General features: G+C 39.8%; 1 protein-coding gene and 1 long non-coding RNA gene across 5 annotated transcripts in view; one reads left to right on the forward strand and one right to left on the reverse strand.

Moving 5' to 3' along the window:
• Positions 1–13,101, forward strand: part of LOC138971193 (uncharacterized) — a 666,631-nt gene that overhangs the window by 16,085 nt on the left and 637,445 nt on the right. The window lies entirely within an intron of this gene.
• Positions 9,784–13,101, reverse strand: part of LOC138971173 (epidermal growth factor receptor kinase substrate 8-like) — a 137,275-nt gene continuing 133,957 nt past the window's right edge. For all 4 annotated transcript variants that reach the window (XM_070343815.1, XM_070343811.1, XM_070343809.1 and 1 more), the window contains 2 exons: positions 12,065–12,209; positions 9,784–11,440 (listed from right to left, as the gene is read on the reverse strand). In XM_070343815.1, the coding sequence (XP_070199916.1) occupies positions 11,334–11,440; positions 12,065–12,209 (252 nt within the window). In that variant the 3' untranslated portion in view covers positions 9,784–11,333. The remainder of the gene's footprint in view (positions 11,441–12,064; positions 12,210–13,101) is intronic.

Below are 13,101 nucleotides of genomic sequence, written 5' to 3' on the forward strand. Positions count from 1 at the left end.
ATTTACCTTATTTCTCTGTTCTCTGTATTCCTCTTCCTAGAGAGAGAGAGAGAGAGAGAGAGAGAGAGAGAGAGAGAGAGAGAGAGAGAGAGAGAGAGAGAGAGAGAGAGAGAGAGAGACTGAGAGAGAGAGAGGGGGGAAGAGAGAATGGGGAGGAGAGAGAGAGAGGAAGGAGAGAGAGAGAGGAAGGAGAGACTGAGAGAGGTCAGTCTGCTTGTCTGACTTCTGTGTGTGTGTGTGTGTGTGTGTGTCAGTGCGTAGTGTCACAGCCTCTGTGTGTGTGTGTGTGCGTGCGTGCGTGCGTGCATGTCACAGCCTGTGCCGGGTGTGTGTCAGTGTGTGCGTGTGTCAGTGTGTCAGTGTGTGTGTGTGAGTGTGAGTGTGTGTATGCGTGCGTCAGTGCGTGCGGCGTGCGTGTCACGGTGTGTGTGTGTGTGTGTGTGTGTGTGCGTCACGTGCGTGCGTGTGTGTGTGTGTGCGCGCGCGCGTGCGTGTGTGTGTGTGTGTGTGCAAGTTTTGTCAGTGCGTTTTTGCGTGTCGTGCATGTGCGTGTGCATGTGCCGTCAGTGTGCGTGTGTGTGTGTCTTTGTGCATTATATTGCTCATATCACAGGAGTCTCAGAGTATGAAAGTGTATGTCAGCGACCAGGCGGCGGTGTGTGTCAGTCTATTATATTTATATAACCCGCTAACAGTGATAAAGCTTAATTATTACTGCAGTAGGAAAATGTTTCAGCCACGCACTTTGATACAAGCACCTGTGACAAGAACGCTCGAAGACACTGACTGACTCATTCGTGTCCCAATCCTTATTTTTTCATGCGCCTTTGAGGCCAGAAAGGTTGACGTCATAAAGTAGAATGAGACAAAAAGAAAAGAGGATTCATGAATGCTCCGAAAAGTTAATTCCCCTGAAAATTAGACTGCTAAGCTGGCACTGAGCAGGTAGGTATGGGAACTTTTATGAACCTTATTGCTGAGTTTACTCAAATGAATAGTTATTCTTTGAGTTATTTGTTTTTTGTATCTGTGCCTTGCCGTTTGATTGGTGTTTTTATATTTAGTCAAGTTTTGACTAAATATTTTAACATCGAGGGGGAATCGAAACGAGGGTCGTGGTGTATGTGCGTGTGTCTGTGTGTCTGTGTGTCTGTGTGTGTGTGTAAGTGTGTGTGTGTAGAGCGATTCAGACTAAACTACTGGACCGATCTTTATGAAATTTGACATGAGAGTTCCTGGGTATGAAATCCCCGAACGTTTTTTTCATTTTTTTGATAAATGTCTTTGATGACGTCATATCCGGCTTTTCGTGAAAGTTGAGGCGGCACTGTCACGCCCTCATTTTTCAACCAAATTGGTTGAAATTTTGGTCAAGTAATCTTCGACGAAGCCCGGACTTCGGTATTGCATTTCAGCTTGGTGGCTTAAAAATTAATTAATGACTTTGGTCATTAAAAATCTGAAAATTGTAAAAAAAAAAATTTTTTTATAAAACGATCAAAATTTACGTTTATCTTATTCTCCATCATTTGCTGATTCCAAAAACATATAAATATGTTATATTCGGATTAAAAACAAGCTCTGAAAATTAAATATATAAAAATTATTATCAAAATTAAATTGTTCAAATCAATTTAAAACCACTTTCATCTTATTCCTTGTCGGTTCCTGATTCCAAAAACATATAGATATGATATGTTTGGATTAAAAACACGCTCAGAAAGTTAAAACAAAGAGAGGTACAGAAAAGCGTGCTATCCTTCTTAGCGCAACTACTACCCCGCTCTTCTTGTCAATTTCACTGCCTTTGCCATGAGCGGTGGACTGACGATGCTACGAGTATACGGTCTTGCTGAAAAATGGCATTGCGTTCAGTTTCATTCTGTGAGTTCGACAGCTACTTGACTAAATATTGTATTTTCGCCTTACGCGACTTGTTTGTTTTTGTTTTTACACTGATTCAGTCAAGTTTTGACACACTCAAACATCATTCACTGACAGTCACTCACTCAGCTAATTGTCTCTAATAATTGACAGACTATTCCTTTTTTTTTCTTCTTTTTTGGTGAGTAAATTTTTTTGTTATCCGATTTGGAGGGAGTTTTCTTTATGCATGTGTATGATGTCGAAGTAATAAGTTCTCAATCCTTCAGAACAATTTGAATAACAAAATTAATGAGTGGTACAATTCGCAAAAGCACGAAAACAAACACCGTTAAGCGGTCTCGTCAATAGTCTATTCCCTATAAGCCCTTAATTTGCTTCACCCCTACCCCACTCCCCCCCCCCCCCCCCCCGCCCCCACAGCCCTCACCCCAGCCCACGGTAACGAAAAGAAAATCTCCGTCTCATCCAATTTTCCTCGCAAGCGAACGAAAGTAAGCACGTCTGTGTTTGTCTTGGAGACCGAAGGTTAGCCGAGACCAGTAATTGTCGTTTGAACGAAGTGCTCTGCGTATTTGTCAAGAGACATAGAGATGACCGAGAGCATTAAGACAAGTCACTAACTGGCTTTCTCTTTGCGACGGTCTTCATATGTCATGTTTGTCGACGTAAAATTGCTTTCTGTTTTGCTCTTTAACTTTACGTTACACGTATGAAAGAAGAGCTGACAGAATGTTGACAGTGAGGCTGTTTTCCTCTGGTAAGTCCTAATTGATAATTCAGTCATTTTCTGGGACATTATTTTTTAAATAAAGGCAGGTAGGCAGAAACACGGAGACGAACACCAAAAAATAGACAGACAGACAGACAGACAGACAGACAGACACACACACACTGGGACACACACACACACAAACCCACATTGACACACAACCACCACGTTAAAAAAATCGTTAAAAAAAAGAAAGGAAGGTTTTTCAGATAAAGATTCAAACTCAAATTAAAAAAATGTACTACAAAGGGATGAAGATTTTAGGCGATGCCAAATCTTCCAACTTGTCCCTTATAGACATACATGAGAGAGAGAGAGAGAGAGAGAGAGAGAGAGAGAGAGAGAGAGAGAGAGAGAGAGAGAGAGAGAGAGAGAGAGAGAGAGAGAGAGAGAGAGAGAGAGATGGTTAGCAGGGCGGGGAAGGGGGCGGGGACGAGTTTTATGTAACCGGCATGCAAGCGGAAATATTAGCGTCAGGCGCGTGTCATTTGCATACGCCAGTTGACAAGCAGCCTGCAAGTGACAAACAAACAAGGCGCAACGATTAACAGTGGGCCGCCATGTCAGGCAGCCACTGCTGGTTCAGGTGTTAAGGGCAAGAAGCTCACTTTTTTCTTCTCGGTTTTAAATTTTTATTTTTTTTACATTCTGTCGAGTTTTAACAGAATGCTTTTCCGGAGATTGGGATTGAGAGGGGCGGAGCTGAGAGAGAGAGAGAGAGAGAGAGAGAGAGAGAGAGAGAGAGAGAGAGAGAGAGAGAGAGAGAGAGAGAGACTATTGAATTGAATTGAATTGAACTTTTGAAGATTTAAGGCTACGCCTTTTCTTACAATCCGTCTTTGGGACGCACAGACACACAATGATAAAATTGAAAAATTAAAAATTAAAGAGAGAGAGAGAGAGAGAGAGAGAGAGAGAGAGAGAGAGAGAGAGAGAGAGAGAGAGAGCAAAAGAGAGAGAGAGTGAGTAAGAGAGAGAGAGAGGGGGAGAGAGAGAGATAGGGAGAGGGAGAGAGAGAGAGAGAGGGAGAGAGAGAGAGAGAGAGAGAGAGAGAGAGAGGGGGGAGGGGGCAGACAGAGACAGAGGGTGGGAGAGTGAGAGAGAGAGAGAGAAAGAGAGAGACATAGACATACAAAGCCGGGGAGGGAGCGGGGAGGAACGGAGAGAAAAAGAGGGAGGGAGAAAGGGGAGATGGAGAGAGTTAGAGAGAGAGTTGTGTCTTGGTGTCTGGGTGTTTGTCTGTCTGTCAGTGTCTGTCCGGCGTGTCTGTCTGTCAGTGTCTGTCTGTTGTGTCAGTGTGTCTGCCTAGCTGTGTCTCGTGCTATGTGTGTAACTTCTTTAAACACAAAGCTAGATTGACTTGGCATGATGATGAAAACCACTGCATGGTGACATAGTTATTGTTTTGTGCTTTGCTTCTTTCTGCATGTAATGATTTTTCTAAATGTTACCTCCATAAGCCTATCCACTTATTTATCCATTAACATAGAAGAGAAGGACGGAAGAAGGAGAGGATCAGATTGATACTATCTTGTATAGCGTAGATGTCCTAAATGCAGATTAATACTAATCCGTGTTCCTTTTCGATTAACTTGAGAATGACCCTTTCAACGTTATTCCCAATTATTGCTGCCCTCACGTTGTTTCTTACTGGGCGGGCCCGAGGATACTAAATCATAATGCTTTCATGTTCCCCTATTCCCATTTCCGTAATTACGTTCTGGGTCTGAAGGCTGTGTGCGGTATGCCAAAATGGACCCACAGATGCCATCTTTTACAATTTTCTTAGTAGGGGAAGGTTGCCTAATATGGACCACTTTTTGTTTCTTGCTGATAACTAGCTTGTTTTCTTGCGAAGAAGTTTCATTTTGTGTTTGGTAGCTAGTCCTTCTCTCTTAGGCCCAATTAGAGTGAATTAGCTTTGAAAGACATTCAGCAAAAAATTACATTCACAAAAGGCGCCTGGGCACCTAATATGGAACAATGGACAGACCAAGTAATTTTCGTAAAAAATGTGCAGTTTTTGACTCCTTGCATTAAAGTCAATGAAACTTGGTATTTTTTCAACAGACAGCTGCCTGAGGCATGACTGAAAGCCCTAGGGTCTCCGTGCACCTGGACGTGACAAGTTCAGTAACTTCAAAAGGTGAAGCGATTACGTCCCTTTGTCTAACAAAAACATGACGTGATGATACATTTGACGTTACTGTGACAACACTTTTTTTAATTTTCGCCCAAAAATGTTAAGTTCCCCCAACACATGTGACTATAATAATGGTGGCCACCATGCGCTAAGCCCCAAACCCTACTACAAGTCGTTAATATCTACAGAAAAAAAATATTCTGAGGCTAATAATCAAAGATTAATAATCAATCAGTCAATTGTTTTTATCTGATTCAGCCTCTCTCAGTAACCACCACATATACAAAAAACAATAAACACAAATGGATATTTGCGCAATGTAGGTTTATTTTCTGGAAGTAAAATTGGTATACATAGATAAATATACTGTATAGATACAATAATACAAATACCAGTGCAAAATCTGAAAATCACATTGTTTAGAACAAAGCCTATGATGATGGTGGCTTAATATTAAAAATTAGGAATCAATTATAAGTAAATGAATAATAATAATGGTAAAAAAAAAAGGTGTCCAAATAATAGCAACAAAACGAAAACAATACTTGACAAAAAGAATCATTGCCAAATTTTCCCAAGTACATCTACATGGGTGTTACTGGGAAAAATCAAAAAACCTGAAAGGCAGGGGTCCAAAATGCTCAAGTTTGAAAGAAAGTTTCTGGACACCGACGAAACCAAATCATAATAAGCAAGATGGCGGCAAATCCAAGGGAGCGAACCGAGAAAGCACGCGAACCGGTGTCAAAAGTCGGATCGGAACCGCTGCTCGTTATTTCAACTTAGCAAAACGAAGCTTTTTTTTTTTTTTTTTAAAACCCGGAAAACCGGAATTTCCAGCTTCAGATTTTTTCAAAAACCGGAAATCCGGCAAAAGCCGGAAGAGAAACACCCATGCATCTAAAATAACATGAACGCCGTGTGCATTTTTTTCTTCTCTTTCCGTCTATGAAACTAACAAGTGAGTTCTGGGTTACCATAATAAAAGAGAATAAAAAAACAACCACAAACATGTCATGACCAATATGTTTTGAGCCCTTTTTGCGTTTTTTCTCTATTTTAGTTCTATGATTGGTTGGTTGGTTGGTGTTTTTGTTTTGTTTGGTTGGTGTATTTTTTTGTATGTCCCTTTACCCTATTTGGTAATTGAGGACCGATTTAATGTTTCCTTTGTCAGTTTACCCCCTTTTATGCAAGTCACACATAAGTTTTGGAGGTTTTGATACCACAGACTTTTTGTTTCATGCCACATGGCTATATATGTGAACACTGCAAAAAACAAACAAACATCGGCACTTTTCTTCCATATCATTTATCTGTTTATGCCGTGAATTCAAAATAATGTTCATGTACCAGCATACAGATAAGTTTCATACCAATGACAAGCGAGACTAAATTAAAATGCACCTGTAAAGCTTATTTTACAAAACATATATGAAAATGAGACAGACTCGACTTCATTATGCAATAATCACCAAGGTACAAACATTTTGCTGAAACTGGTATGCAAGTGAGAATTATGGTTGGGATACACACACAATGAGACTTATTACATAAATTATTGCGTTTATATGGAAGGAAGTCGTCATAAAAGTTACCATGGGCACAAAGAAATCACTATAACTGCACCACAGGCAATGTAATCTATGATACATTTTTCTGACTATTAACCTTAAAAGACAGTTCAAAGTTGAGTTTACTTTTCATCATGAAATTTGATTTTCTAATGAACAAAACATTACAGCTGCATCATGTGACAATAATTAACTTCTGTAGAACTATTGCACACAAATTACACAAATCAGTTGAGACAAGTGACTGCAGCTTTGTTTATTTGGTGTTTAACGTCGTTTTCAACCACGAAGGTTATATCGCGACGGGGGAAGGGGGAAGATGTGATAGAGCCACTTGTCAATTGTTTCTTGTTCACAAAAGCACTAATCAAAAATTTGCTCCAGGGGCTTGCAACGTAGTACAAGTGACTGCAGCTACAAGTACATGTATTTACATAAAAGCCATTGCAACATAAACAAACAAACAAACAAACAAACCAAAGACAAAAACCTTTATAATAATTTAGGCAGTTTTCTTCTTCACCAATTATAATAAACCAATTACTAGAAAATTTGACGCATTTGTACATAGTTGTGATGTGAGTTTGCAAATATTATTTTTCTTTCACACTCACTGACATGATCAAATGATATCATACTAGAGGAATACCCGGCTTCGCCGGGGTGAATCGCGAGACAGAGACAGACAGCGTGGCGGTTCATCACAATCACCTTTGCAGGCCAAGTCCTGTCAAACGGGATTGAGAATTTTAGAGCTTATTTCTTAGCCCTATATTATCTGTTGTGGCTTCTCAAATGCCAGAACATACAGACAGACAAAAGCCGCTAGACCCCATCACAAACAGAACTCTACAATCCACAGGTTTTTGCCCACACACACACACAAACACACACACACACAGAGAAGCCGTATATATATATGTATATCTATATCTATAAATATATAGAGATAGGTGACAGTGTATTTTTCGCGTGGCTATAAATTGATTCGACCTTTTCACTTTGACAGTAAGAACAACTTACGGGTGCAAGGGAAGCGTTCTGGACAGCGCAGTGACATTCTAAAAATAGTAACTTAGAAACGGGAATATGGATTGAAGCCACACGAAGGAAGGGAGATAAACGCAAAACAGTGGAGAAGATAAGGAAGAGTTACTTGTAATGGTGAAATGAACACAAAAACCAAAATCGGTTCAGCGCTGCGCGCTGAGAGCACGTGTTGAAATATCTCATCGATGATATTGTGTCCGGGGTGTAGCTGAATACGGTGTCCAAATTTGAAAAAGATCCACCGAGAACTTTGGCGTTGTGATGTGGTGTAGCGGCTTTGGTGTGTCGGTATGGGGGCCCGGGTAGCTGAGGTGGAACCAAAATCGGTTCAGCGCTGCGCGCTGAGAGTACGTGTTGAAATATCGACCAGGTTGTGTCCTGTCCCGGGTGTACCTGAATATGCCCACCAAATTTGAAGCAGATCCATCGAGAACTTTGGCCGTGCATCGCGAACACTCACACACACACACACACACACAGACAGACAGACAGACAGACAGACAGACACAAGTCGTATATATATATAGATAGATGTAGTCGGTGAAGTAAAAACAACAAGAAGAGCAAACGCTCGATCGAGTCACTTTCGCAGTTCTGAATATTATATGAGGCATCAGATGGACAGGAAGAAATTGCTATTCACAACACAATGAGTCACGTTCACATAAAATTTGAGCCCGGTCACTTTTATAGTTTCCGAGAAAAGCCCAACGTTAAGTTGTGTGTTGCCGAACAGAAAAGGCTAGTTATCTCCCTTGTTTTTCTGATAACGTTCGTAAAAGGCTACAGATGTAAATACTTTGATGTAAAGAATAATCCTACAAAGTTTCAATCACATCCGATGAACTTTGTCAAAGATATAAAATGTCTAATTTTTCCTTTGACGCTGACCTGTGACCTTGAAAAAGGTCAAAGGTCAACGAAACCATCGTTAAAGTGTAGAGGTCATTGGAGGTCACGACTAAACAAAATATGAGCCCGATCGCTTTGATAGTTTCCGAGAAAAGTCCAACGTTAAGGTGGTGTCTATGGACGGCCGGCCGGACGGCCGGCCGGACGGCCGGCCAGCCGGACGGCCGGCCGGACAGACTAACACTGACCGATTACATAGTCACTTTTTCTCAAGTGACTCAAAAATGATTGTTTTTGCTTTGCAGTAATTCTCACTCTATTTCCATGCCAGCCATCACTTCAAACTAAAGCAGCATTTTTACCAGTAAAAAACATGATGGATGATGCTTCTGTCCCACAGACCTGGGTCCAATAGGGAGATTTGTTGATACGCTGCCAAAACATGTAAAAATCTGCTGTGTAAGTATACATGTACCATAATTTGCGTAGCAAAGGTATCAGCATAATCAGTAGCCCCTCAGATGCAGAAATAGGGTGTGTGAAGAGCATGGAAAAGAGTTGAGTGGTTGATAGTTAACATTTAAATTCTCTCAAACCTGATCTATGCAACAAAATGTTTGTAATATAATCAACAAAAAGAGAGAGAGAGAGAGAGAGAGAGAGAGAAAGAGAGAGAGAGAGAGAGAGAGAGAGAGAGAGAGAGAGAGAGAGAGAGAGAGAGAGAGAGAGAGAGAGAGAGAGACTCAGACTCAGAACTTTATTACAAAAGGATAAAGGTTTTAGGCAAAGCCTATTCTTCCAACCTGTCCTTTACACAACACATAAAGACAGACGCACATTACAAATATAAATTCAATCATATAAAATACAGAAATACATTGTACAGAATGCAACACAATGTGCATTTAAGGAATTACATAAGGAGAACTCAAAAAATTACAAAATTACATTGACATAGTTATACCTTTCATTTGGGAATAAGTTGCTCCGATCAGCTACACATCCGTTAACATTAGTACAAAATGTTTAACAAAATAACAATCGAACAAGACATTTCATTCACGAATGATGTGTGAACGTGACTGTCTCTTAAACATTTTCACTGAAGTTGCATTTCTTATCTGTTGGGGTAAGGAGTTCCAGAGAAACGCTCCCGAGAAGGCTAAACTCGATTTGTAGAGGTCTATGCGAGGTATAGGAGGGATGATTTTTTGGGACCCATATCTTTTTGTGGCATGTTTGAAATGTGATTGCAAATATTTAGGACAGTCGTCATTTAGAATTTTATACATGAACACAGCCTTGTTTAACGTCAACTGATCTTTCAAGGGGAGGAAATTCAAGAGCTTTAGTTTATCATCCGTGGACCTATTCAAATCATGCAGAATAAGTTTTGCAGCTCGGCGATGCAGGGAATTGAGTCTTTTTAGATGAACATCACTGCAGTTATCCCAAAGTGTCGATGCGAAGTTTATATGAGAAGAGAGAGAGAGAGAGAGAGAGAGAGAGAGAGAGAGAGAGAGAGAGAGAGAGAGAGAGAGAGAGAGAGAGAGAGAGAGAGAGAGCGAGAGAGAGAGAGAGAGAGAGAGAGAGAGAGAGAGAGAGAGAGAGAGAGAGAGAGAGGGGACAAGCAAACTAGCTACAAACATACACGAACACCCGCCACCAAAAAAATCCTCACATCTTTGAGAAAGAAAAAAAAACACCCTCAAAAAAGGCCAAGTTAAACCAGGCAACCAATCAAACGAACGCCCAGACCAAGAAAAAGTCAGTCGATAAACACAAAATACCAAACAATTCAGCAAAACTACAGCAAAAACTGGAGTACAAATGGTCACTTTAACACTGTTTCAACAAATGGGCGCCATTTGCTTTTTTGCCCATTTTATCAGGATATATATATGATAGGTAACAGAGTTTACAAATTGTGAAATTTAAAACGAACATACATTTCTTACATCTTTCCAAACAAGACCACTATAAACATGAATAAAATGAATGAGGGTTAGTTTGGAAGTACATGTATGGGATGCAATATAACATACTGTACTGAACAAAATTTAGATTTGGACAAACATGTTGTCCACTCTGAGAGCCAGCTGACAGCACTAGCGCATAGATAAAACTAAATAATCCAGTCCTATAATTCACCAATGATACATCCATTGTCAGCATGATTTCTTTCAGACTGCAAAAAAAATAGTCTGATATGCGTTGTGAATTAAAAAAAAAAACCACCAGCCTCAAATATTAGGAATAAGCTGTCATTCACATACATGACTTTTATGTGATTAACATTGTCATTGAATTTTAATTTGCCATTTGTAATGTACAGAACAAATTAACTTTTTCGTACTGAAATCGATGCCAAAAAAAAGTATGATTTGTTTATCACACGTTTTATCGTTGACAAAACGTAACAATATCAATCGATACAGTTATTTTTCTGCCAATATAAAATAAATGAATATTCAAACAAGCAAGTTACAAGCCGAAAACATTATTTTTTTTATCTCATCACATGTTAGTTATGCATTGCATTCACAACACCCTTGACCATGAAAACTGAAAAAGATTATGACTTTATATGTACTCAGTTTCAAAACTAACTCATGCATTCATGTACAATGTTACCTGGGATGAAAGGACACCCATGGGACCAGCCAAGAGTGTCCCTATATTGCAGGTGGCCGTTCATGACAGGTATATAGTGGTAATTTAATGGACAAAGAGAGAGCAGAAGGTGTTGAAGTTGTGGAGGAGTCCTGTCATCAGAGGCTTCATATCACAGGTATCACTGTACTTCTGAATCAGTTCTTAAATCCTCACACATACATCTATATACACAGGTAATTATAGAATTTAGAAGATATTCTAATTAATTTATTAAAAAAGACAGACAGCATGGCTGAATGAACAGGAGAAGCTGTTTGGCGACCAGGCTGCTCTTAAGAGGACGGCAACTTTTGTATGTGTCACAGAAGCGGACGTCCGAAGAAGCGAACGAGGAAGAAGGAAGAAGATAAAACAAAAGCCATGATTGATTTTTCCGCTGCAATTACTGTTGGTCGAAGACGCCCGCTCCACTGATTTTCTGTCGCTGTCGAATGAGAAGGTCGCGCAGAGTTTTGCCCGTGTCTGCCAGGTGTCGGTCATCATTGTCACCTGCAAAATAAATAGATATTTAACTGTAAATCAATGGTTCCAGAATCTCAGTTTTTCATTTTCACTATTGACATCTTTAAAAAAAACGAGTAAGTGCTGTCCTCAAGTGTGTGTTTATTGTAGTGTGAAATAATGAGATCACATTAAAACTGTTGAAGCTATAATTAATTTGAATCAAGTATGATTATTTACAACTAATTTGCACACAGAGAAAAACAAACATACAAGGTTTCAGCTGTGAAGAACAGATCTTCATGCACCTTCTCCCATATTTGAAAAAAAATCCCAAGCGATGTTCTGTATAAAATATTATAAAATGCACTGTCTTGAGCTCCCTGCAAATCAGGCAGCAATATTCTGTCTTTGGGAAAATTTACTATCTGATTCCTGCCCACTGTAGGAAGACCGACTGAGAGGTCAGAACCTGGCAGCTGACCCTGACACTCAGGTAACCCACTCAGGAGTCTTACTCCTGCCCATCTTTGGGAAAACTAATTAACTGATTCCTGCCTGTCGTAGGGAGACAGATCGACTGAGAGACCTGAAGCCTGGTGGCCGACACTGCATTTCAGGCAGCCCTATTCTATCTTTGGAAAAACTCACTCTATCGTTAGAAAAACTTACTATCTGAATCCTGCCCATCGTAGGAATTAGACGGACTGAGAGGCCGGAAGCCTGGTGGCTGACCGAGTTGTGCCCCCTGCTGGTCGGTACGTGCCCGACGCTTGTGGAAAATAGCGTTCAGTTCTGCTGCACTCTGAGTCTTGTACTGAAATAAAACAAGTAATAATAAATATGTGAACATTGATAGTAAGAGTGACTGGGACTTAGTTATAAACCTGTACTTTTACTTACGAAGCATGCAGGAACAGGGTCTTAGGAAATTCATGTATAGCCAATGCAGACTGTGAAAATCAATATTTGTTTTAAGACTGTCTGGTCAAAGATTTTTTTTCTTTTAAGACTTTATTTTCGTAGATTTTTTGTCTTACAGTACGTAAATTTGCTTCCATTTTGGGACATCTAATTTTTCTGAGACATTTTGAGATTGTTATTCTTTTCTTTTGATGTACTAAACACTTTTCCCACACATGAAACATATACAAAACCAACACCAATAACTGATATAGACAACTCCTGCTTCCATATGGGTAAAAAAAGAGGGAGTGTCTGAATATTTTTTGTGTGTATTTCTTATTCTTTTTTTCCCTAGTTTAGTGGTGTTTTTTAAACAAAACATTGCTTGCAAATTCTCTAAGCTTCAAATCTGTTCTATAACTGTTAAATTCTTCAGAATTTTGGCTTGAACACTTCGCCGCCCGGAAATACAAGTGCCGTAACTACACATTTTGCATTTCTGAGATTTTTGGCATGCCATATCGCCAGGGCAAGGGGCATAACCTCGCAAAGTCTTAAACACTTCCTGGTAAAAATAGGAGAGCTATTCCCAAAATACCTTCACTGTAACTACAGTGTAAGTCATGTTAATGAGTATCTTGCGGGAATACAAATACCGTAATTTGAGTTACGTCAACTGTATTGTTATTTTTTCCCATTTGCCGCAAATACAAGTGTTGTATGTCGACTTACAGCTTTTGTATTGCAGATTTTGACCAAAACACACAATGGGCTTTCGTTCCTCACATACGATGATTGTAAAT

The sequence above is a fragment of the Littorina saxatilis genome, linkage group LG7 (assembly GCF_037325665.1).
Source record: "Littorina saxatilis isolate snail1 linkage group LG7, US_GU_Lsax_2.0, whole genome shotgun sequence".
NCBI classification, from domain to species: Eukaryota; Metazoa; Mollusca; class Gastropoda; order Littorinimorpha; family Littorinidae; genus Littorina; species Littorina saxatilis.